Below are 27,964 nucleotides of genomic sequence, written 5' to 3' on the forward strand. Positions count from 1 at the left end.
AGAATTAAATACGGATCTGTATGTCTGACACGTGGCCTAGATTTATCACCTCCAGGGGGATCATGTACACCGTGTATTTACCAAAAGCCCACAACATAGAGATTGGGCTGGAAATGCATTCTGCCTGTTGTTTTGCAAATACATTTTGAAACTAAAATCTATAATTACATGATATATTGTACCACACAGTTCATAGAGCACATCCTCTTTATCTGTAAGCCAGAGACAAGGCTGGCAGTTAGGCCAATGTACATATGCATGGAGGGGAATGGCATGGGAAGTGCATCTAATGAGTAACATGCTTCAGCAGAGTGGAAAGTAGAGACCTCGTGGCCAGGAGAGTCACACAGTGATCACAGCGGTGTATGAAGCAGTGAGTGCAAGGTATATGTTACACGCAGGAGAAGCAAGCTGCGTCTGAAGCAGTCACTTATTTTGTTATATTGCTCACAGTGTCTGCCATAGGCAAAAAGTGGTTTATGCTTTTCTATGGAAAGGGCCATATGGATGGTTTCCAAATTGTGAAGATGGCACCTGTGGGGAAGAATACTGGAGGAAATACACTTGAGAGAAAGCTTGATGGTCAGTTAGTGAGAGACCATTACCCCTCCTGGCCACTACCTGTCCCCTAACTTAAAGGGGTGGTTTACCTTTACGTTAACTTTTGGTATGTTATAGAAAGTCCTATTCCTAGCAAGTTTGCAACTGGTCTTCATCAGGGTAGCTGCAGCGCTTCCTACTTCCGGGTTCGCTCGCGCGCGCATGCGCTGTAGAGTGATTAGTGGAACTTTAACAGAGAAGTCGGCTTTTCACTTTTCTGCGCATGCGCCTGTCCTTAACCGTTCCAAGAACGAAGCCGGAAGGAGGAAGCGCTCCGCTACAGGTACCCCGGGCTGGTGCTGTTTTCTCCTAACAGGGGCACCAGCCCGGGGTATGGGGTAAGCGATTAAAGTCACTTGGGGGTGTCTAACATTTTGGCACCCCCAAGTGACTTTGCCTTTCCTTGCCCTTTAAAGCCTCTATGGGGGGGGTCTGCAACACAGTTTACACTACCCTAAATCAGAGTTTTTAGCCTTACAAAGATAAAATAACGTGTAAAATCAGGTTGCTTTAAAAATAAATATACATACATCAAAATAAATGTAAGGAAAAGCCGCTTCCATGGCATAGAAATTAATATTTAAATGTTAGACTTGGGCTTTGTGCATCATTTTCATTTCTGCATGTGTAAGGCTTCACAGAAAATTGCCTCTGCTTGGTAATTGGATTTCCTGTTGGGACAGACATGCCACTGATGGGTAATGCTCTGATATCCCCACAATCAAATAAAATGTTATTACTACTAAACACCTAAATCCAATCTAGATTCCACATGCCTTGCTTTCATTTTGTTACTGTTTCTTCTCATTCGCAAGTAAACAAATATTTTTTTTAGGCAAAATATATCCTTTTCTATTTCCCCAAGAAGAGACAATATAGTACTTGCTGAGTGAGCCTTAAGTTTATCCGCAGGTCCCACATTATACGGCTATTTTGCTTGCCCTCACTGGGCTTTCCTCCATAGACAAAATCAGCAAAGGCACAATTTTATTTCTTTATATTTAACATAAATAGAATATAAATCACACCAAACACAAGATTTATCCCACTGTGCAGATCCTATTTTTGTGTTTTTCCTTGCCAACAACATAGACTGATAGGTGGTGGTTAGAATTCTATATAAATAATTGGGAAACGCACTTCAGTATTTGCCCTGGCTGTACATTTGTGCTTTATAAGTGACTTACCCATAGGCATTTGGAATTGCACAGCACTACATGAAGAAATCAGTCCTAGTTTGCGATCAACCTTTGATGTGGGGTCTCATGCTAGAGACCCTGGTTCGATTCCCTGTGGCGACTCCCTGTGACCCTGGACAAGTCACTTAATCTCCTGGTGTCCCAGCATGCATAGTGCTCCTATAATGGCTGCCTGGCTTGCTGTAAAGTGCTTTGATTCCCATTGGAGAAAAACACTATATAAATGATAACCTTACCCTCTGTACCCACAAAGATGAAGAGGGAAACTTAGCAGATAAATAGATGAAGTGGAGTGTTTGTCTTCATGCCCATAAGTACCAATCAATAAGATTCATGGAACCAGTGTGAGCTGCTTCCTGAAATGCACCACACAGCAATAATATCATTAAATGCCAATGGGTCCATAACTTAAAACTAGTTATTTACCAATAAAACAATCACAATAAAATGGTGGGGTATCCCCTTTAGGCCAAGAGCACATATTTTTACGTAGGTGTTGGAAAGCAGATCCGTCTCTTTTTGCTTATTCGTGTAGCTCCACAGTGCATCTACACTGGGTGGATTTCTGCCTGAAAATACATACTTTTGTGTTTTGGGGCCAAAATCCTCTCAGTATAGCTGGACAAAGGTCAACAATTTGCCTGTCAGTGGAGCTACGCATACGAAAGCAATTTGCTTTTCTCCTTATGCCTATAAAATGCAGGTGGAGGAGAACAGATCATTTGCATCATGTGCCCCTGCCTTAGAACAATGGCCCTTTGGTGCTTCCAGGCATTTTGTTGAGCTGGAATCTCCCAAGGTGAAACCTTGCTTTAGGTGGCAGTGTGTAGCAGGTTACCAGGGTAAAAAGTGCATCACTGGTAACTTTAAAAGACAAAATTCTGTTTTTTAAAACCAAAAATTGCACCTTAGAGAGGCACATAAAACTCTTTTTTTCTTTAACATGTACCATTTTAGCACTATTTTGTCCTGAAACCTTCATTCACTACCAGCTGACATTATTATGTTCTTGATTGCTGTATCAGAAAATGAGAAGGCATTTATCTGTGTCTCCCTTAATATCTTGTTTGCTCAGAAACCTGCATTATTACGCTCACTGCTTCACTAACTATGAAATTATAGCATTCTTCTTAAACAATGAAAGCAACAGAGATGTGCAACAATAAAGTAACCGTATATAAATGTCACAGGCCATTGTAACAATCCTCATTCATAAAAGAAACGTTTATGTTCTGTACTTTGCACTGTTTAGTATCAGTTTTTAAGTTAAAAACATTCCAAAGCATCTACCTAATATCTCATACAAAACGAGTGAGTTAAAATTGACATGGTCATGCAGTTAGCCATCATTTTGCATGTACAAACTAAAATGGATTTGTTTTCCCCCAAGGTTGTGCCGACCAGTAGATGTTTCTTGACCACCCCTCAGGAAACTTAGTGTTTCTGGTTTACATGGGCATGGATTCAGAGCATGGGAAGAGTTCTCACAAACTGAGATCAACAATAACGTGTTCAAAAATCTGTGTGTTTCCCTTAAAACTTGAAGCAAATACAAAATCCCTGCGGTCAGGTGACACGGCCGTAAAGGAGCGCGGTGCTTGAACATAGATTTCTTTAAACTTTTCAAAAGTCTTCTTCTCCTTGTTCCACTGGTATATTTGGGAGAACGTATAATCACTTCCCAGTGCCAGATAGTGTCTGTCCTTGAATGTAAATGGCTGCAGGCTCATAGCGCCTCGAGATGGCAGAGCCTGGACCTCAACAAACTGCTTGTTATTCCATTTCATGACTTTGGAGTCCCCGATGAATCTGGTCAATGAAATGTAGAGTTCGTCCTTCATTTTGAAGCTTTTGACGGATAAAACATCTTCCATGTTTGGTATATCACCATGAGGGGTGAATTTCTTTGTTATCTTGTTCCACTGAAGGATTAGAGGAACTTGGGACCGACTGGATAACACAAGGTGAGCTTTCCCCTCAATTACCACAAATTCAGCGTCGGTGTCTCTAAACCACTCGTGCAAAGACTGGTAGGAATAGAACCCTTTACCATTCCACTTATACACAGTTGTGAGACCTGCCTTTGAGCTGTCCGCAATGACAAAAAAAGTTTCACCTTCAATCTGAAATAATTCTATGTCATTGGGTTTGGATATCTGGGAGACTTCAATGTCTTGGAATTTAGTGAATTTGGCCCAGCTTTCATCATACTTGTAAATATGAGAGCCACCAAACAGCTGTGCCACTACCATGAACACTTGGTCGTCTATGAGAATAGCCTTGCATCCAACAATTGACTGACCTGTCATAAACAGCATGCCATTATTACATGGGTATTATAACCATACAATACGTCTTACATACATTCATTACATACTACTCAGAACTATGCATAACTATGCATCTGGTTATCATCAAAGCCAAATATCAGCAATAACAACTCTCCATATCAGATAAAAAATGACTATATACTTAGTTTAACCTTCTTTCTAAAATATTGCATCAGGATAAATACAAAGCTGTGATTAATTACATTTAATTACTAACTATAGTTACATGGAAAATTGTCTATCAGCCGAGAATACAAGATCCTTTTCCCTAAACTATAACTTTATAACTGTTGCTTAGTGATGTCATCAGTTTTTATTGGTGTTTAGTGATGTAATTTGTGCCACATGACTAAATATATGAAGATATATGAAGCACTCAGACTTTGGCCTCATACTTTTATATGCCCACGGGACTTGTTGAATTATAATACCCTTATTATAGTGAACTACAGCCACTAGTCAGGTAAGAGATAATAGGAAGGGCACAAGTGTCCATGGACTTTCTGTTCTTTACCATAATATATTGCCTGAATTTGAGTACAAATATCTGCTGAGTCAAAGATGTCGGTCTCCACGGCATTCCTATAAATTACCTGTGATATTGTCGTAACTTCTGAAGTTCATTTCAATGTGATCCCACTCTAGAATCATACAGTTCTCCATGCTTGGCTGAGCGATGGCCACAAAGACATCATTCTTATATTGGAATGTATCCACTGATACTGAATGATAGGATAAAACTTGATGAACAGTAAAGTCTAAAAAATAAAATAGACAAAGCAGGAGCAAATATTAGCCAAATACGAAATGAAACTGGGGCAACAATGATTATCTGTAAAAGAAAGGTATTATTGCTGAATATGTGAATGCATTCCAAGTTATTTTTACCGACAAAGCACACAGAAGCCAAAATCTGAACTTATAGTTTTCATTTTAAGATAAATCAATGTTTTCATTTATGACTTTTTACTGAAGGACTACATTATATAAAACTTTCATAGACCAAGCACTATTTAGGGAACACACTACCTGTTGTTATGCAGTCAGAGTCAAAACTTGCCAATTCGTTTAGCTTTCTCCCTTGATAGTCAGAATGGCCCACACACAATACGTCCGATACAGTAGAATTGGTCGTTTTCAACCAGGAGAATAACCACTTTGCTTTGCAGTCACATTCATACCTATTGCCTCTCAAGTCTCTAAAGCAAAAGACACATACTATTATTCAAATACTTAAAGGCATTGAGGGCACTTTGCAAAAAGAATTAAGGGAGACATGTAAATAACCGAGTTATAAAAAAATGTTGTAATTTTCATTTTCACCATTTTTTATCTAACATGGGCAGCAAATTGGCATAAAAACATTTAATAGTTTGCACTCTTTTTTAGAATAACACACTAAGAGGGTTATGTAATAAAGGATAACCAATTAACAGGTAATATTTACTGGTTACCTGTTTAAAAGCAAGCATCTTATGGTTGCTATGGGTTACTGCACCTGGGCAAACGTAGTGCCTTTTATGGCATATGGGGGTTAGGGTCAGATTCAGTTTGATGGGAAAAGCTGATGCAATTCCATATTTTCCTCATAAAGCCAGATGAAATTCAACAAGGAAAACTTATCTCTCTGTTTATCACATGAAAACTCTATTGAAATCTATCAGGAAAAAAATGGAACTGAATTAGGAGAAAAGGTTTTTTGTGCTTAAACTCAATTTTGGCCACAAGTTTTCACATGATAAACCACAAAATAACATTTTCTTCCTTTGAGCCAGATTCAAATTTAATTCAAATGTTTCCGTAGACTTGAATGGAGTTTTTCTCTTAATAAACCTTGAGATAAGGTGTTCCCATTGAACTGAATCTGCCCATTTATCACATTTCTACCTAACATTAGGTCAGATCAAATCTGGAACTGAATTAGGAGATTTTTTTCATCATATTGAATCTAACACATTATTTATTATAATACACACGTTTCAGTTAGTCATGTGACAGAAATTACATTACTAAGCATCAGTTATATCTGATGACATCACTAAGCACGATTTATATGGATAAAGTTTATGGGATATTCAGGGCTTGTGTATAATATAGATATATATACTTACAAATACAAACACAGACACATTTATACTGTAGATTATATATAATAAAGTACATATGAAACAAACTGTAGCCCTTAAGATTACTGTAGCCCTGGATATTCTGTATTTCCAAGAAGACATGGAAGTCCCTCTTAAGTGCATTAAGGGAATCTGTTGGCACAATATCACCCTGCAGGTTATTCCACAGCTTCACTGTCCTAATGATGAAGAAGCATTTGAGCTGCTTCTTTAGGGGAAAGTCCATATCCTTCTCAATTAAAGAGGCCCCCAGCACTATCATATTTAGTATACAACTAGCAGTGAGGTAATGGTGTAATGTGTTGCATAAATATTAACACCGTCCTTAGCACAGGTGACCAGATCTGGAAATGTCAAGTAGCTACAGTGTTACTCCTCGCTCCATCCACTCGTCATGAATGGGCATCATCAGATAAATGTTTTCAGTCTGAGAATTTAGATTATGATTTTATAGGACGGCAGGGGGATCTGTCAAAACTGCTCCTTGTGGTGCCATTAATGCACCAACTGCGGTTGACCTCACCCAAACTGTCCGGCCAAATCTGCCCATGTTTTACCATCTTTATATTTTCAGTTAATCTGGGCTCATAACTACACAAAATGAGGCTATAATATAATCCGATAAATGGGCTAAGAACAATTGGTGAAATGTGGAGGTAACAGGGGGCATTTCGCTAGTAAGATGTCACTTTCATGGAGATATTATCCCAATGTGCCCAACTCATTCTGCATGGATTTAAAGTAACACTGGCACACTAATGTGTTACATTACACAAAAATACACCAAGATACATATTGAACAGAAAGGGGCATACTTACTAAAGGGTGAAAGTGAAAATATATAGTAATTTGACTAAAAATGAAAATTCTCCACATCACCAGTTTACTAAAAGGAGAATATATTATGGTGATTTTATGATATTTTGGTGAGTTAACCTCTCATTGGTGAGAATTCTCTTTGCACTGGCATTAATTCATATCTCTTCTCCAGATGAAATTAGCCAATTTACTAAAGGTACAAGAATGAATTTTCACCAAGAAAAATTTCCCCAGGTTCAGGCTGGTGAACTGCCATTACAAAGATAGAGCGGCCACTTTAATTTCTCAGCATGTAGGTCAGCTCCTCCATGCTAACATCTAACATAAGTCATTTCTTATGGTGTAAATTCTCTAGCAATTTTTTCCACCAATTTACTGTATGTACTGAAGCGAACACTACATTACATACAGTATGGGCCAAACACCATACACTATTGGTGGTGCAATGGTTAGCACTGCTGCCTTGCACCTCAGAGGTCCTAGGTTCAATTTCAGCCAGGTTGCTCTCTCTACAAGAGGTTTTTGCGTTCTTCGTGGGTTTCTTCTGGGTACCCCAGATTCCCTCCCATGCTCCACCTAAGATTGTAAGCTTTAATGAGACTAAATCATGTATTGATTTTGTAAAGTACTGAAGAATATATTGGCATTATATATATATATATATATATATATATATATATAAAGAACATTACTGTCCACCTAGGAAAGGACTACAACAAATTCTACACAGAACAGCTATACGGCACCATCTTCTGGCTGAATGTATTACTGCAGTAGATGTTGCCCCTTGATTCCAGACAATAGAAATCAATTTTGAAAGTTGTCCATGTTCTTGTTGTTTTAACTGGAATCTTATCTTAATGTAATTGCCTAGATCCTCTCTGGATATTCCTGTTCCTCAGACCCGGACATTCTCCACCTGCTCTTAGCCATCTTCCCTCACACATCACTGCTATCACAAACCAGTCGCACATTCACTCACTAACATTTTCAGGTTTGCAGCCAAAGGCAAATACACAACTACCAAACATTCCAAATAAAATTCTTTCTTTGTAGCCTGGGCTGCCTGTGCTGTGCCCCCCTCACGTCCTTCTGTATAATATTCTGGGAGAACAAACCTCATATTCACCACCTGCTGTTGTTTACTTTATTGTCTTATTCCGGCTCTGCTCTCATTCTCTGCATGTATCTTATTGAAGATGATAAATATTATAAAGCTACAAATATTACATTTCCTCCTTGGAAGAAAGAACACTGTCAAATTTGTTGAAACGAGGGAAAACACATAACTGATAATGCAATGTCTTTCACTGATATTAGGTGCAACCATGCGGATAGGGGCCATTAAGGTTTCCTTTCCACAATCCAACTTCTCAACATTCATTACTGGAGGCCAGAGACACATTTTGAGTTAGTGTCATATTTAGCTTTGTCTAATAGCACAGATCTAGTTAGATTTGGCACATTCATAAATATGGGAGAGTTCTGCTCCACTCAGGTAGCCCTGCATAAATAGCAGATTTAACTTCACTGTATAATAATAAGGATGATGATGATGATGCAGATCTGAAAGGAGCAAACGGAGGCTACTGTAGAGAAGGCAATGAGCTGTTAAGAGGGATGAGGATAAGGATTTTTACTGCAAAAACACAAATGACAAATGGAGAATGTAACCTGCACTAATAGGCTTCCATTGAATAAGAATATTTTTGTGGGTGCAAAAATGATATTTCCCAAGCATTAAAAAGAGCCAGTGGGCTTGTGCAGAAATGGTAAAAATTTTTGGAAAGAAAAAGAATAAGTAGTGAGGAGCTGATGATGGCAGATTGTTGGTATGTGAGAATGAAATGGGTGAACAATGTGAGATAAAAAAACAAGGTACAAGGAAGAGGTAGAGCTACTACCTGTCTGGTTTTGATCAGGAAACCCCAGTTTTTGGAAGGACAGTCCAGGTCAAAACTGCCTACCTGGTTTTTAAAGTAGTAAATCTGCACAGGACTGTCCTTGATTGACGTGGTGATTGGCCTATCAGTGAATGCCACATGCCCCTGATCCCACGCCATGACATCACCATCCATCGCCCTTGCCCTGACAAGAGGGAAGGTAGCAACCCTAAGAAGAGGAGTGACTGAGGCAAGTAAAAAGTGAAGAAGAAAGATGGAGAGGACAGAGCTGTAACAATAGAGGTAGCGAGCTCAGCAGTTGTTAGTAAGGTTGCCACCCATCCACTTTTAAACCAACCAACCCGATTTTTAAAGGGCTGTCCTGTTAGAAACTTTCTGACTGTTTTAAACAGAAAACAACGCAATTGCGCCCAAGTGACACAATAACGATATCACTGCGCCTCCCCCTACATCAGCGGTTCTCAACCTGTGGGTCGGGACCCCTTTGGGGGTCGAATGGCCCTTTCACAGGGGTCGCCTAAGGCCATCGGAAAATACATATTTCCGATGGTCTTAGGAATAATTTTATGGTTTGGGGTCACCACAACATGAGGAACTGTATTAAAGGGTCGCGGCATTAGGAAGGTTGAGAACCACTGCCCTACATCATTGCATCCACCTCTGGTATAATCACACCTGTCCCCAGATATCATTGGCCCACTATCCTTGTCTGGTTTTAAGCCGTAGATGTGTTACGTAACAATGAGTGGCTCCATAGAGGTGCAGTATATTTCAGTATATATGGGAAAATGAGATAATCTTTATGGGTTGGAATCTTCTAAAATATTTAGCTTTGAGCCCAATAACTACAACTGACGCCAACCCAGATCCAAAGTGATTCTGATGCATCTTGGACAAGTCTGCGTTAGTCCAGTCCATGCCCCACTCCCCCTGCTTTATTGGGGGGGGGGAATGAAATTGGAAGACATTGGGCAACAATTCCATGAATTTCAAAGGAGTAAGGTTTCTGGTGTAAATGACTGAAAATGGGACGGCAGACATTTTACTGTGGGTGACTGGGGCTTAAATCAGGACAAAGAGTATGGAGAAGATGCAGGCAGAAGAACAGTGCTAAAATTGCAGACTGGAAGCACAAAGAGTGATAAAGAGAGGTACTTTGGTAGAGGGAAAGGGAGAAAAGAAGAAGGACTGGTAGGTAATGATACAGATAATGTATGTGCTCGGTGACGTAATGTTAAAACTGAATAGCATTTTAAGCCTGGGGTTTCCAGGATATTATAATTACCCAAGACTGTCAATAATGAACATAATATGAGTGAGTTTTAGCTTTGAGCTTCGTTTCCTCTAAACTTAACAAGCATCAAACAGTAGATGCAAAAGTGCACTGCTCAGCTCCATTACCTGCTGATACCCAGCTCCATTACATGTTATGTTGCACATAAGTACTTTCGTTCTACCTCAACAGCAAATCAAAGGCACTTTAAAACTCATTAAGAAATTCACTGACTGGGATGTAATCATGAGCACTTTACAGAAAAAAAGAAAAGCTTTGGAGACTTGGAGGCTCTTGGGAAATATCTGTAGACATATGTGTACAGAAATTAGGTATATTTAAAGGGGAATGGCCATGGTTATAAAAATGCACCCCAAGAAGGCAAATATTTTCAAATCCAAGATGCAATTCTTTTTAAATTCAATTTTTCCAAACTCAAATTTTAGGAGATCCGTGTCAGACTGGGGTGTCCAGGCCCACTGGGACAACCGCCTGGGGACCTCCCACCCCAGTCACAAGCTTCTGCTATGACACTGCCCTCCCACCTCCACACACCGCGTACCGCACTTCCTCCTTGCGGCCACGATTGAGTTGGGAGCACTGACACCTGCAGATCCTGGCCAGGAGCCCACTGGGTGTTTTTCCAACACTGTGATGTGTGTGACGAAATTTAGCAATCGGAAAAAAAATCTTGAAATTCTAATGAAAAAAATACACAATCTTCAACGTTCAAGCAATTTAATTATTTCACTTTTAATTAAAAATATAGCAAAGTTTTTAATATTAGCATTGGGTGGCACTCACTCCCTTAATCTAATATCCTCATCATTTATTTATGTAGCCAAAACATTTCCACAGGATTATCCTTAGTTATCTTTCTCCAGTGGAGCTTACTATCTCAGGCCCTATCCTATTCACACAACACACTAGCAACAGTGTTAATTGCAGCAGGACTAAAAACATCAGGCAGAGACAGCTCACTAATATATTAAATATTTCCAGTTCCATAAGAAATGAATGAATGAAGCAATGAATGCTATTCATAAAAAAGATTTAGTCATTCACTGCACTTAGGTGGAAGCCTCATGGCTATTCTTCTTTAAAACTATAATAATATAATAGAAAGAGTGCCCCACACACAGGGACTTGATACAAAAGAAAAAGTGTTTTTATTGAAAAAATTCCAACGTTTCAAGCACAACCAGTGCTCTTCCTCAGGGACAGACAGACCATGTCCCAACACCCACAGTAAAATCTTCTTTAAAACTACAAAGTAATCTCTTTAATGTTTCCAAAACAGAATCTGGGTAGCCATTAAAACCTTTATTGTAATGTATTTGTAATTTTCTTGTGATCCAAGGGTGGCCTGAGCCAATGTTGGACAGCAGCAGTAGAGCTAGAACCCAAGAAATACTCTAGTATACAGAGTACAAGTTAAATGGGCAGTTCATTGTGGCTCATGTTTGTCAACTTGCCACAAAAGATCCTTTATTTCTTGACTTAAAAGGATAAATGCCAAATGGGGTGGAGGGGGGGTCCCTACTTTTGAATTAGCACGGAACACAACATTTAGCAAATTAGTCTGCCAACGATTTCTAGTTCAAGTTCAGCTGACAAGGATTTCTAGCGCTGTTTGTAAAATCGAATCCAAAAACCGCAATGAATAAGACAGACAGAAGTTCCCACATAGACAAAACCAAGCCAAGATGAATGGAACAACCTTGGAAGGTCTGCGGTACTTACAGTTCAATGAGAGAATCTAAATCAATGAAGATGTCTCTTGGCAAACTCTTAATGTGGTTATTGGCCAGAGAGCTAGAGTGGAGAGAGAATGAAAGATTCCACTATAAATATAAAGTGTGGAGGAGAGTGAAGTACATGCAAGAGGGATTTCATTATCTAACCTAGATGGAAATGGAAGAAATGAATTGTGCGAAATCAGTTCACTTACAGATGTGTCAGGTCACGCAGTCCTCGGAATGCATGGCGCCCGATGGTCTCTATTTTATTTCCTTCGATAAATCTTTAGGAAAAAAGATGACATTCATATTTCCTTCATATTTTATTCTGTTTGGTATATATATATATATAATATACAAGAGCCATGAATATCCTGTAAATTACAACCTTATAAATGGTGTAAACGAGTGATGTCATTTCTGTCGCATGACTCACTGAAACTTTTGTATTTTAATAAATAATGTGCCCCTGTTATAAAATATAAGGATATTCGAAGTCACCTTGGAGTTCCATGCCCTGTATAAAAGTACTCTTCCTTCAGCCTCGTACCTTTATAGCATCATGGAACTCCTCTGTGACTATTTTACAACAGGTACATTATTCCCTATATCCAGCATACAATACAGTAAAACCTGATAGGTTGTTTCCACTTTTCATACAGCATATGCTTAATGGATATATACAGGTATGGGACCTATTATCCAAAATGCTCGGGACTGGGGTTTTCTAGGTAAGGGGATCTTTCTGTAATTTGGCTCTCCATACTGTTACTAAAGAATCTTTAAATACAATTAAATAAGAATTATTTTGCCTCCAATAAGGATTAATTATATCCTAGTTGGGATCAAGTAAAAGGTACTGTGTTTAAACTATGTTTATGGGAGATGGCCTTCCTGTAATTCAGGGATTTCTTAATAATGGCTTTCCAGATAACAGATCCCATACTTATGAGATCCCATAGTTATCATACTTATATTTTGTTTAAGCATTTCCATTTGATCAATACTTTACATTTGCAGGCTATTATTTCTTACTCAATAATATGTGCAGCACAAATCAGACTTGCCCTGTAATGCTAAAGCCCAATTGGAAAAAGCAGCACATGGCCCAAACTGGTAGGAAGTTGGTATTGGAACTGATAATCCATAAACTTGTTTTTTTAAACAACTTTTGAAAAAACATTTTGCAGTAAGAGAAGACCCCTCATTATAATCAACAAAAAGGGCTTTTTATTTGTTAGCGATTCTGTGCATTTAATAGCCTTTGAGTCTTGTGCAGTAAGCGAGGTGCTCTTGCACCCTTTGTGCCCCCTTTGCTCAGTCATCCTCAGAACAAAGTCAGAAGTAAAAAAATCACTTGGATACCTGAGAGCAAAGGAGATAAGAAAGCCTGGCTGCGGCATATTAAATAGACTCACTGATCTTATAAATAGCATTAGCCTCTAGTGTCACAGAAAATAACAAAACACTATTACAGCTTGGGTATAATCAAATGGAGGTCAAATAAAGGGTGATAGCCATGTGGCAACTTTTAACATATTTACAATTCAATAAATAAGGCATCTGCACTATAGTGCAGGATTTTTCTGTCTTTTTACAAGAATTTATAGTAATGTTTTCTTTATTATTCAGTCCTGTGATTTTTGCCTTATTAGAAGTACAGATTTCATATACAGCATTTATGCATTCTTAATATTTAGTATTTTTTGTTTGTGGTATTTTAACCATGTATAATACCCCATGCCACCAGGGTAGGGGCAGACACAAGGTACCAGGACATAACCTCATAACCAGCTCCTTACTTACTATTTAAATTGATCTGGACACTCCCTAAAAGGGGTAAGAACCTATAAGGATAGCAAAAGTCTATGAATATGTCCCTTCTAATATGAAAACAGCATTGTGCGCCTACAGCGCACTGTAAGGGGCACATTTACTAAAACACGTTTTTTTCTGGCCTTGAAAGTCGTATAAACTCGACATGGTGCCAATTCAAATTAAATGCGATCATTGTTGTGATTAGAAAATGTCATGATAATGCTTGACTAGTTCGTACAAAAATCTCAAGTTTACATTCTAAAATTCCAAATTTTTTGAGCCGAAAGTATTGTTGAAACTCAAAAAATTCAAGTTTATACATATGTTTGTTTCCAAGAATCCTCTTTATTTTACCCAAACTGGAATTGCTCCAGCAGCCATTTTAGGAACACTGCCGCTCATTCTTGCAAAAACACTAATGTCTTTAAATTTCACTTGAAACTGGGTGAAATAGACAACAATAATGGGACTAACTTCCCCTTGAAAATGTGTGAACTAGAAACCAATGAGGGGATTCACTTCCCCTTAAAACTGGGTGAAACAGAAAACAATGAGGGGATTCATTTCTCCTTGAAAATGTATCAAGGACAGGTTGTCACTGACTATTCTATTCCTCCACTAGCTTCCATAGGACTGAATGGTACTCGACAGATCAAACCTTTTTTTTGACAAAAAAGTTAACTAAACATTAATAAATCACGAATTATGAGAGTTATTTTTGAAAAACTAGGATTTGGGGGGAATTTTTCAGAAAAACTCGAATTTTTTGAGAAACAATGTCAGAAAAATTGATAACTGCCAAAAACCCATTCCGAAATCTTGAAAATATCTAGAAACAAAAAAAATCGACTTTTTCTCAAAATTGCTTAGTAAATGTGCTCATATCTATGCTGAGGCAATAGATACCATATAGCACACATACTATATGAAATGTAAATAATGTACGAATCAGGAAATGATGAATAGGAAAGATAACTTTTCAACAGAAAATATAAAAGAAAAATAAATTCCGATTCCTTCTGTAAACGTGATTTGTCTAAATTACCCCCAATTTAATTCACAGGGTTATATGCTATTCCCATTATAGATAATCCTGGAGGACTACCATTTTAAAACTCGCAAAAATGCAGTGTATTGAGGTGGTGGCTGTTGGATTTCTGAATTGCCTCCCTCTTTATTCATTGATCGTCTGACATAAATATAAGAAGTCCACTAAAAAGTGTGGGTCAGCCTAATATTATAATGATTGTTGCTGGATTTTTCAGTAGACTCTACCAACAATTTCTCAGGACCAGTCCATAAAAAGAAAAAATCACCAATATACTGATACCAAAAGAGGATCATAATTGGGTCATGGCATATGAAAAGACAGTAGTTTTTTTCCTTCAGCCTGTAAATGAACCTTTTACTTTAAATAGCATAACAGTGTGTAAGAAGCCAGGTTGGCAGGTTCCCTCTGGTTTTGCGCTGTATAATCAAGGATGCTCTGTTTCGTTACCACAAACAACCAAAAGCATTGTGGGGGGGGTGGCAGCTAAGAACATCGGGGGTGCAAATCTCCATAGTACTGTAGGTATAATTTGCTTGAGGTTAGCTGCTTATGCATTCAATATTGATGTATCAATGCTTCTTGTATTTTTGAACAGGCAGTATTAGTCCAGCTCAGCTCACTGTCTCATTATTACCAAATAGATATTTGTTTCCTTTTAATAGGCATATGGTTGTAAGTTAAAGGAACAGTAACACCAAAAAATGAAAGTGTTTTAAAGTAATTAAAATATAATGTACAGTTGCCCTGCGCTGGTAAAACTGGTAAGTTTGCAACAGAAATGCTACTATAGTTTATATAAATGAGCTGCTATGTCAACACGGGGGCAGCCATTGAAGCTGGGAAAAAGGAGAAAAGGCACAGGCACATAGCAGATAACAGATAAGCTTTGTAGAATATAACGGGGTTTTATCTGTTATCTGCTAAGTAACCTGTGCCTTTTCTCCTGTAAATGGCTGCCCCCGTGGCTACACAGAAGCTTTATTATATAAACTATAGTAGTCTTTCTAAGGAAAACACACCAGTTGTACCAGTACAGGGCAGCATTACATTATATAGTAATTACTTTTATACACTTTCATTTTTTGGTGTTACTGTCCCTTTAAGCGTTATTTTAGTTTACCAGCATGTTTGTGGCTCTTAAAGGAGAAGGAAAGGTAAAAACTAAGTAAGCTTTATCAGAAAGGTCTATGTAAATACAGCCATGAGCACTTGCAGTAATGCTGCACTGAGCTCTCTGTCAAAAGAAACACAAGATGTCTTGTCTCTTTTTTTGTAAACATGATGTTCCAGTGTCTGACTTCCTCTCTCAGAAACAGCCTTAATTCCCGGGGCCAGAGTCTGCGCAGTTCTCTCCTCTCTCCCATGTCCTGCTCCCCCCTCCAAATAGGATGCTAAGAACTCCCTCCCTTAGTAATGTGTGATCTCAGCTATAACGGCTAGAGCTGCAGGAAGGAAGCTACTTAAAATGGCAGCTGCTATCTTAAGCAAACAGAGAAAGCTGAGTTGTTTACTCAGGTATGGTAATGGTTTCTGCAGAATAAATATAGTGTTCTAGGTGGCACTAATGTGGCAAATCTATTGGCAGTAAAATGCCAAAATGACTTTCCTTCTCCTTTAAAGAGGGGAGGTGCATATTTATAGTGGTCCTATAACTCTACTACTTTTTGTCCATCTGTATACGTACCTCCCAACATTTGAAAAATGTACGTACAGCAGAAATTTTTACCACGTCTGTTTTTGCGACCACACCCTCTAAATACCACTCCCATTTTAACAAAACTTGGCAGGTTATTTAAAGTTTGAATACATTTTTGGGGATTTTGGGGTCTTGGTTTATGTGTTATTACAGTTTTGCTAAAAAAAGGTGAAATTGTCCTTTAAGCTGCAAGTCTCAGTACCCCAAGAGACCTGTTTAGCTTATTAGTTACAATTGTATTTAAGTGCAGGTGCTGCTTGTAAAGTTTTCTGGGCTCTCTGCCAAAGCTACTTATTTAATTAAGTTTGAGAAACATTGTATCTTTTTAACGTTCAGTGCAGGAGATCAAAGAGAAATGAGGGACTTTTCAGTAAGAATCTGGGACTGAGGGCTGAACTGTTAAAATCAGGATTGTCCCGCGAGTTAAGCATCTGCACACTTCTTGCAAACTATGGGCCAGATTTAATTCCATTAGAAAATGATATTGTATGGTTTATCATATAAAAACTTGTGGTCGAGATCAATATTTGAGGAGAGAAAACTTTTCTACTAATTCATTAGTTTCCAGTTTTTTCTCCCATACACCTCAACAGGTGTTTTCACATGAGTTTTCATGTGATAAACAGTGTGATCAGATTTTCTAATTGAATTACATCTGGCTCTATGGAAAAATCTGGAACTACATTACGAGATAAGCCTTTTTTTTACCAAATTGAATGTGGCCCATAGGAGAAAAGATTTCTAAACAAACAAAACAAATTTAATGAATATGAATATATTGATAGGACATATTTGCCTTAATATCTTGGAATGAAAAAAAAATGAATGCCAGTTGCAAAACTGATTAGAATAGCTCTCAGCAATCAATTTTATGTTCACTTATTCTAAAGGTTCACTAACGCTTTTTTGTTGGGCGACCGGGCCCCTTTTGACGTGACTGCGCCTTTTTTATGACCCAGAAGTTTAGCAAAACAATTCACCAATGGTGGAATGTGGAATTTCGCTACAAGTCCATGCCCGGTGAGAAACTTCACTCATCGCTAATTAGAGCTTCAGACTGCTTTTGGCTATCCTGTTTCGGCAGTCTGGTTCTACATGCAGGCTCAGAGTTGGAGTCCGTTGTTTTAAAGACAGTTAGCACTAATACATTTTTTAGGCAAAGGGAGTACACACCAATGTATTTGGATTAACTTTCAAACAAAACCTGACTAGGTCTCCAGGATAAAGCGAGACACCTTGAATACTGTACAGATTAATGGTACAGAATATTTGTTTGATTATAATTTCTTGTTTCCATGAGATGAAGCTTGTGTAAATATTATACATTTCTTGATGTAGTTTAATCCAATCAATAAATAAATCATACTGCCCTGCCCAAATTGCTTTCTTATACAGCGATGTCCATCCTGTGCCCCATTAGCAATTGCTGAACTTTATTGAGCAAATGTCCCTCCCAGCCCTCGGCTCTACACTTTGAGAACGCTGGAAAGGCTGCACCTACTGTATCTGCTCAGACACACATCAGTCAGAAAAGATCAGTATTGCTTTCCTCCTACTGTGCTTAATAAACACACTATTCTTCCCTCATTTATAATTTTTATTTAACTGCTTATGCTGAAACTCCAGGGTAGTATAGAACAATTTAAAGGGGTATTTGAGCTTTTAGTGCAATGCTATAACTTAAATAACGGTGCAGGCTTAAAACATAGATGATTGCTTATTTTAAAGGTATACGGACTGCTCTGAAATCCCCAGGATCTGAAATTCTGGAGACTGTTCTTTTTGTATTTTGAAATCTCCATTTTTTTTTCATTATAGCAGTCCAAAGTCCCTAACTCAACTCACTTAAGAGAGGTTTGGGGAGCTGGGATGCTGCACACTCCTATACAGGGGTAACAACTCAGCTTCCCTAGCTTGGGCTTTGAAGTTTGGGTATCTTGTTGTTTTGTTATCAGTCATTATTTGGCCGTTTCTGGGGAGTGCCGTTTATAACAGTACCATTTATACCTATAGGGTCCAAGATTTTGAAATAACAGAGATCCAACATCCAACATGCATTCCCACTAAAAAGCAGGATAACATATAAATGGAAAACTTACAGGTACTCCAGGTGAAAGAGACCGGCAAAGGCATCGTCTCGAATGACAGTAAATGCGTTAGAATTCAGCAAGCTGAAAGGGAAAAGAGCAAGTTAGAAGGGCATAAGACATTGGGACAGTCAGCATTAGTTGCGCTGAAGTATTGACAACTATGGCACGCTACACTACTGACAGGGGCAATATTTTACTGAGCGCTGAGTTATCTGCCAGATGCTTAAGGCTGATTTACAGTAGCAATGTCTGGCTGTAAGCTTAAATCACGTAAATAAGGCAATTGCCTTATAAAAGAAGGTCATGTACTTTCCTCGACCCTCCTGTAACTTTAAGGCAGAGTTCACCAGTAATATAGCATTGTTCTTGGAGATCTTTCCCCTATAAAAGCTACAGCAGGGGAGGATCAGCCAGCAGAACCAATGCCTTGGCCAGGACATACTTTTGCAGGCAGGGAGGTGCCAGCCGTAAATAAGATGAGGTAAACTAAAAACCTCTGTTTTTGTAAATGTATGTACTTGCATGGAAATAATGTATAATAAAGCATGGGGCCAGTCTGCATTAATCGCTCTTTTTCTGCATCAAGTATGCACTATTTACTATACATTGTATAGGGGGTGCTCCCACAGTGCCACTGTAGGTTAAGGTTAATAAATAAGCTTATCCAAAATTTATTGTATTGTAACTTTATATGACCTTACCTCCACCCCACCCAATACCTCTTCTAAGGAAAGTTCTAATTTTTAAATGTCCTTTGTATGATGTGAAGAAAGAATTGCTCTCTCCACCATGATACCAATAGTTTGTTGGCTACGCTGCTTTAGACTATAACTGCTCTCTATAGCAAAGCTTATTACCCCTAAGTACATTAGTCCTAGGGGCTTCAGCATTAAGCACTCACTTAACCGTTCCATTAAGGTTATATACTGTAAGTAGCATGCCTGTTTAAAGCCCCAATGCAGCTGCAGTGTAATTATGGGAACCTCTTATCTAGTATATCCTTGTTGTTGTAACATATAGCAAACAAATTAGTATAATCAGATATTAGAGAATGTTTTTTTTCTGGTGAAATGCTCATACAGCAAATTTAAAAATGGCCTTCCTTTTTCGGTGCTGGCAGGTCCACTGCGCTAGTCAGTTTTATGGTAATAACGGATTAACAAGTAAATTAAAGATGTAAGATAACATGCACCTGCTTTGCCTACAAAGTGTGCAGAGTAAAGTTAATATTTTAGACACATATATATTTGAAAACTGATACTGAAGCTGTGCTTTATTAATGTATACAAACTATAAAACTGTGCTACGTTTTGTGTTTGCCCAAAATGCACTACTGAATAGTACTCCAGTATTATGGAACACCACAATGTTATGGGTCAGATAGGTAGGCCTGTACCCAGCATTAACAGGTAAACGGACTGCATAACCAAACTCAGAGCCCTAGAAAATCCCTAGGCATGTGTCTTCTCATTTGTTGCTGAGGATATCTCAATACTATGGAGTGGTGCAATGTTGTTGGTTCAGTGGGTAAGCCAGAGATTTTGAGCTGGATCACAGAGTGGAGTTTTTCTTTTTCCACAATGCACTGTTGAGTAGATCTTCAACAGGAAAGCATGTAATGTTATTGGTCGGATAGAGTGATGGGGGTAATGTAGGCAGGGCAGTGGTGTGGTTTTTCAACAGAAAATTAAATGTTTTGTTTTGGGATACAAATATGATTGGTCAGACTGGCAGGCCTTTGTAGGAAGGATATATTATTAACAAACAGTAGTTGTTGGCCTGCTACTGGATCAAAGACCTGTTCCTGAAAAGTTTTGCTGCATTCCATATGCAAATGAATGATATCTGGTCACATCAAGAAACTGGAACTGGAAATATACAGAGACACTGTACACTGCAGCCCAGTGTATTATGAACTAAAGTAGTTGTTGATCTGTGACACTGCACATGCTCAGTGTGCTCTTTGCAGCTGCTGAGAAGCTGAGGGGTCACAAAGTTTTAGTTCTGATGAAAACTGCACTGATTTCTGAGCTGCCACATAATGGAAATCTGAATTATTTATGAATGGGCCTTGTATCATGACACTTGTATTGTATATATACTGTAAATTGGTCGGCCACTAAGCTTAGGTAACTGACAGTAAAAAAGAAGATATGGAGCTACTGGGGGCATCTTTGGAGGCACAGATCTTCCCTGCTAAAGGGCTGTATTTGCCTTGGGCTGGTACAGAAGGCCAAAGAAATGTCCAACATGTCTGCCCTACTTCTTTTTAAGCTTCAGTTCTTCTTCAAATATGTAAACAAGATGAACATAAAAGTAGACTATATGTGGAACAGATTTAATAAACATCCCCTACAGTTTGGTGGATTTTTATTATAGTGACAGTGCCCCTTTAACTCATTGGCTAGGACCCCCAAATTGATCCCCACAAAGGCCATTAATACAGCATTTACCATATGATCAATAGACACTAGTAATTATAAATAAGGTGAATCATTGATCCGGAACCAATTCTTGGATCCCAAAGTTGACTCACAGATCTTATCCGGGCCCCTGAGGGAAAGGTTGAGAATCAGTGCTGTACAGGCTCATTTTGTAAGCGGATAAATGTACTGTGTTTGTTCTGCAGCCCCAGCACAAAGCAGTCCAAAGCAATAAGTATCTGTCACTAAATGAAGTTCTAGACAACTGCAATGTCGGCATTATCCTAATGGCAGTTCTATTTTAGGCACAACGCTTACTGTATTAACTACAACTTACACTGCAGAAATGGGTCTTTTTTTTTCAACAAGGAATCTGAGCAGAACAGATACTTGGTACCAGGAAGCTTATTGGTCTCATGTGTGTTTCTGCAGTCAGACTCTATTGCTGTTACATTCAGCAGCAATGCGCAAGCACCCCTAGTGCCCCCCCCCCCCCCCCAGTGGGAATGTCAGTGATCCAGCATATTCATGCACAGTTCATTAATATCATAAGAAATGGTTTGCAACTATGTGTCAAAAACATATCTTTCTTTGGATCAAACAAAGAGTTTGGCTTTCTTCTCCACAGGAATTAGGGATTCTGGGATTCTGCTAAAACAAGAGCATATTGGGGCATCATTCATTTTAGAGATTTTGGAACTTTCCTTTCTTGATGTAATCTATAATCTGTTCTTTATTCTATAAACTGTTCTTTAATACTGCTCATCATTCATGCTAATAAAATAGGTAGACATTACAATCTGTTGCCTTAAAACCAGGCAATCTGCTTGTTGATGAATGGGGTCTCTCAGATACCCCTAAGTATAATAGCCCAGTATTATTATGATGATCAGTTGATCAGTCTACATTACTAGCTTGTCAGCTGGATCAGTATCATTTGACAACTGGCAACTGACATATATATTAGTAAGCGAGATCCTGAATATTGGCTTACATGTTGCATTTCTGCCTATTTACACCATGGCTAAAAAAATGAGGTGGACTACACATTTATATTTGCCTCTCACAAAATTACACAAAATCTGGCTAACAATACGCTACATGATCAGGTTAATGAATTAGCATCAGCAAAGACATTCATACATGATCCTAGGAAGCAGCATTATCTTTACTCATCAGTCATTACAAACCAGCTCTATCTAAATTGTGATTGGCTCCCTTCAAATTAGGTTACGTGTAGCCAATTACGCAGAGTTTAAACTCATACAGCCAATCACTCCGCAAATACATAAGCAGTGACATCCCTGAGGGTTTTCTGATTACAACCTTAACACAAGGAGACCAGTAGTTCTAGTTAATGTGATATTAGTCAGACAGTGCCATACTCCAGTGTAGCTTCTTACTTAAAGGGAGGGAATGTATACCTACTTTTTTAGCATTAGTTCAAATGGAGGACAATCAAAAAAATCAACAGTCCACTGTGAAGCCTCTGTATAATGAGCTACTCTTTATCTCACAACCTAACAGGCTGAAGATGGGGGAAGAGGGGGGTTGTTTATATAGAGGGCTTCTAAGTGGCTTGCTATGTTTTGATAGTGCTCACGGGGATCAGAAAATAGACTATGCCTTTAGTTTCAGTTTCAGATTTTGCCCTGTTTAACACAAGTACAAAAGTATGTATTGTCTATTTAAATATTGATATCTGGTCTGTCAAATAAAAATGTATCTGTGTAATTTGCTTACAATGTCCCGTGTTTCTTTGTCATCTGACTCAAAGAGTGATCAATATTATTTTTGTATGAACATTCTTCATAAATAGACTGAATTGATCCACACACATCCTATCAATACTGGACTTTCTTGATAACCCGTTAAAAATAGCTGAAAATTTTGACCAAAAATAGCTTTTTTTAATGCACAAAGCAAGTCATGCATTTGAAGGAAAGTTAGCAGAGCAGCAAATGTGTTTTCCCCTAACTCAGAGCGATGTGTTTGGCATAGTAATGATGGCCGTCCCCGAGACACAGACCCAGCTTGTTTTGATACTCACAGCAGCTGCAGGGTGGGCAGATGGGCAAACATCCTCTCCTTGATTTCAGGAAACGTCCCATTTACCAGGCTCCTGCAGATACACACAGAGAGAAGACAAACAGTTACATAGTTCATATGGGTTGAAAGAAGACAACTGTCCATCAAGTTCAACCTTTCCATATACCCACGGCGTCACTGATGGGCAATAAAGATGTAGACTGAAAAATTAAGAATCGCAGGGTTCCCTCTGATGTGTTCTGGCCATAAAGCAGAGGGTCCCGGGGGGTCTTATACTGCTGCCATGCAATAGCCCCTGAGCTATGTGTCACTTTTTAGTCTGTTTAGATCCAGCAGAGAACAGGAGATCACATAATCTGTGGATGTTGGGTGAAATAGGCTGCCTTTTATACCAATAGTATATGTGTACTGTAGTCTGTATGATGCATTTGGAGGGCATGGGGGTAATTGGGGCAGAAGCCACACAGAGTCGTATAGAACACTGAATGTTTATTGCACTGATCTAGGCAAAAGGAGTAGGCTCACCTATCCACAAGAGTCTTGATAAGGTGGCCAACTTTTGGCACTCCATATCCTTTGCCAGCAGCACTGGAGCGGCAATGTTGGAAGTTGTAGTACAACAACTACAAATGGAGAGACAAAGTGGCCCAACTCTACTATACTAGCACCAGTAGGCTGTGTATTGGCTTACAATGAATGTACAGAATTTACATCTGGAAAGGTTGTAAAGTTTCTTGTCTCTTGTTTTTATCCTTCTGCAGCACAGAACTTTTAGACTGACACTTAAGGCGGGTGGCAATGTATATATTTATGTATATATGTATGTATGTATGTATAACTTTATTTATAAAACGCTACAAGGATACAAAGTGGCAGGGTGGGACTGGGTTGGCACCAGGAAAAAACCCTGTGGGCCCCGCCAGTGCTCCCGCAGCCACTAATAGCTCTTCCCTGACACGCCAACTCTATGCATTATGTACACACGCTCAGGGGAGGGGGTTAGGCAGCTGGTGGGGACCCCTTGGAGGGATGTGGGGGACCCTTTGGTGGCAGCCCTGGTGGACGCTACTTTTCCAGTCCGACCCTGCTGTAGGGGGGCATTTATAAACACTGGGCAAATTTGTACCTGGGCAGTAACCAGGTGCACACCACCATGGCAACCACTGAGATTGCTTTAGCATTTAACCTGCAACTGGCTGGAAACATCTAACCACTAATTGTTTGTTATAGGTTACTGCCCAGGTGCAAATGTGCCCAGTGTTTATAAATGAGCTCCCCAAACCCAGAGCTGGCATGTATGCTAGGACTGGCCAACCCATGCACCTGCTGTACAAGTTTGGGCACCCCAGGGGCCACAGGCTGGGCAATAGGGATACAAAGATTTGCTGCCCCACATTAGGCTGCCCATGGAAGTTCCCCCTCACAGAGAAAGCCAGGTAAACTCTCAATAGAAATCCATGTCTAAGGTGTTAAAGCGCACTTTCTCTTTCCCAAGTTGCTCTAGGAAGCAGTGAAGCCGCGTTACCATGGAGATTATGAAACATATCCCATCAATGGCTTCCCTACACGATGCACTTGTACCCATGCTGCAGTGTCTCCCTGGCCCCGGTACCCCGCAAGGTGCACCCCCCCCCCCCCCGGCTATAGCCTCCCACATCCCACACACAAGTTTCCCCGCCTGACGTGCCACTTACAAGGAGCTGATGTCGCCGGGAACCGTCTTGGGCACCCAGGGAGTTCCCACACAAATGACCGACTCCTTGGTGCAGCTGCATGTGGCCGGGCATCTCGCTGGCTTCTTGGGCTGCACCGGGCAAAGCGTCCATCCCAGCATCAGCACAAACATGAGGGCTTCCTTCCTGAGCGCCATGGCGCCGGCCTCTGTGTGGGCTCTGTGTGGCCTCTCTGTGGGCTCTGTGTGTGGCCTGTCTGTGGGCTCTGTGTGGGCTCTGTGTGGTGCAGCGAGTGTGTGACAGGGAGACGGGAGGCTGGGGACGGAGCACCTTCCGCGCATTCCTCACACCGCCCGGAGCCGTCCTACACTGCTCTCTCCCCTGACATCAGCACTCCAGCTGCTGCCTCATGCCTCTACGCCTGCCTTTTTTTTGCCCAATGAATAATTTATTAAACTCTCGATTCGGGTGTGTTTAAAAATAATTCCCAAGTAGCAAAGCTTCTTATTCTGTTTCACAGAGCCGGATCCTCCCCATCAGAGGGTGACCTTGCGCAGGCCGAGGAACTTCGCTGTTGCCCTGGGTAACCTGCCGCACACACTGCCCTGATAGGGGGGCATACGAGCTAAAGTTGCAGCAACTTTCCCCTCTATTGGCGGTAGGAAAGCACAGGGATTGGGCAGAGTCATGTCACAAAATAGTGGCTTTTGCAAAAACTTTTGGCTTCAAAAATACATTTCTTTATAACTAAAACAAAGGTACTGCAATGTGTAATTCAAAAGGCATTGTTCTGTATAACAACAATAACAAGCAAACATTCTGCCATTTATGATCATTTCCATACATAGTTACATAGTTACATAGGGTTGAAAAAAGACCAGTGTCCATCAAGTTCAACCCATCCAAGTAAACCCAGCACACACAACCTATACTTACCAATCTATACACTCACATACATAAACTATAGATACAACCAGTAATACTAACTGTAGATATTAGTATCACAATAGCCTTGGATATTCTGATTGATCAAGAACTCATCCAGGCCCCTCTTAAAGGCATTAACAGAATCTGCCATTACCACATCACTAGGAAGGGCATTCCCCAACCTCACTGCCCTCACCGTGAAAAACCACCTATACGCTGCTTCAAATGGAAACTCCGTTCCTCTAATCTATAGGGGTGACCTCTGGTGCGTTGATTGTTTTTATGGCAAAAAAGAACATCCCCCAACTGCCTATAATCCCCTCTAATGTACTTGTACAGAGTAATCATGCCCCCTCGCAAGCGCCTCTTTTCCAGAGAAAACAACCTCAACCTCGACAGTCTCACCTCATAGTTTAACCCTTCCATCCCCTTAACCAGTTTAGTTGCACGTCTCTGCACTCTCTCCAGCTCATTAATATCCTTCTTAAGGACTGGAGCCCAAAACTGCACCGCATACTCAAGGTGAGGCCTTACCAGGGACCTATAAAGGGGCAAAATTATGTTCTCATCCCTTGAGTCAATGCCCTTTTTTATACAAGACAGCACTTTATTTGCTTTAGTAGCCACAGAATGACACTGCCTGGAATTAGACAACTTGTTATCAACAAAAACCCCTAGATCCTTCTCCATTAAGGATACCCCCAACACACTACCATTCAGTAGATAGTTTGCGTTTATATTATTTCTACCAAAGTGCATAACTTTGCACTTATCAACATTGAACCTCATTTTCCAGTTTCCTGCCCAGTTATCTAATTTTGTCAAATCGCTCTGCAAAGCGGCAGCATCCTGCATGGAACTTATAGTTCTGCACAATTTTGTGTCATCAGCAAAAATAGAAACAGTACTGTCTATGCCCCCCTCCAGGTCATTAATAAACAAGTTAAAAAGCAAAGGCCCAAGGACTGACCCCTGTGGTACTCCACTAACCACACTGGTCCAATTAGAAAATGTTCCATTTACAACCACTCTTTGTAATCTATCCTTCAGCCAGTTCTCTATCCAATTACAAATATTATGTTCTAGGCCAATATTCCTTAATTTGATCATTAACCTTCTGTGAGGTACTGTATCAAACGCTTTAGCAAAGTCCAAGTAGATGACATCAACTGCCATTCCAGCATCAAGGTTCCTGCTCACCTCCTCATAAAAGGCGACTAAATTAGTCTGGCAAGATCTGTTACGCATAAAACCATGCTGGCACAAACTAATAGTATTGTGAATTGCAATGTATTCAAGTACCCTATCCCTTATTACCCCTTCCAAAAGTTTTCCTACTACTGATGTCAGACTAACAGGCCTATAGTTTTCAGGCTGAGAACGGGATCCCTTTTTAAATAACGGCACCACATTAGCAATCCGCCAGTCTCTTGGCACCATGCCAAACCTCAATGGATCCTGAAAAATTAAGTGAAGAGGTTTGGCAATCACAGCGCTCAGCTCATTTAATCCCATCCGGCCCTGGACCTTTGTTTACCTTTACATGTTCAAGTCTCTTTTGAATTTCCTCCCGAGTGACCCATGCGCCAGTAGCTAAATTACTAGAACTGGGCATATTACAAGGGAAGCCTTCATTATCTGGCTCCTCAGATGTATAGACAGATGAAAAATAAGAGTTCAAAATTTCAGCTTTTTCCCCATACATACAGGAGGGCACTGCTTGATGTCAGTGTTTTGTTTGGGTCAATCAGTATGACTGCTCCCATTCATATACAGTAAGTAATGTGGCAATGTGAGAGTATAGTTATACAGTGCTGCTTGTAGAGCTGTGCTTTTACAGTGCATTAGGAGCACAGACAGAGGTACTAACAGGCCTGGACCAGGATTCAAAGTAAGCCCTGGCATTTCAACCAGGCCCAAACCGCCCACCACCTGCCCACTATATAGTGACTGTCTATGGCATCTAACAGTAGTCCTGCTGGCATTGACCAGAATCCACAGATTGCCCATGTGGGCCTGGGTACAAACAGTGCAATAAGTATACAGTTACAGACATTAAGTACCACATAAATGACCACATAAATAAAAGACTACTTGGGGCATTGGTTTAGTTATTGTCTTATATTATTTCCACACTGTCCATTTAATTCACTTCCCACTGACCAATACTGCCTGCATGTAGTCCATATTAATACCATACTACTTGAAGAGCTGTGTCACATAGGAAACAGTTTACCACATATAATG

The 27,964-nt window shown here is 39.8% G+C and overlaps 1 protein-coding gene across 1 annotated transcript; it reads right to left on the reverse strand.

Moving 5' to 3' along the window:
* Positions 1-2,736: 2,736 nt before the first annotated feature.
* Positions 2,737-25,155, reverse strand: lgi2 (leucine-rich repeat LGI family member 2). Its single transcript, NM_001102924.1, is given in 8 exon segments — positions 2,737-4,101; positions 4,723-4,887; positions 5,159-5,328; positions 11,995-12,066; positions 12,203-12,274; positions 18,655-18,726; positions 23,119-23,190; positions 24,812-25,155. Coding segments are annotated over 8 exon segments (1,617 nt in total). The 5' UTR covers positions 24,988-25,155; the 3' UTR covers positions 2,737-3,283.
* Between the last annotated feature and the right edge of the window lie 2,809 nt (positions 25,156-27,964).

The sequence above is a fragment of the Xenopus tropicalis genome, chromosome 1 (assembly GCF_000004195.4).
Source record: "Xenopus tropicalis strain Nigerian chromosome 1, UCB_Xtro_10.0, whole genome shotgun sequence".
Taxonomy (NCBI): Eukaryota; Metazoa; Chordata; class Amphibia; order Anura; family Pipidae; genus Xenopus; species Xenopus tropicalis.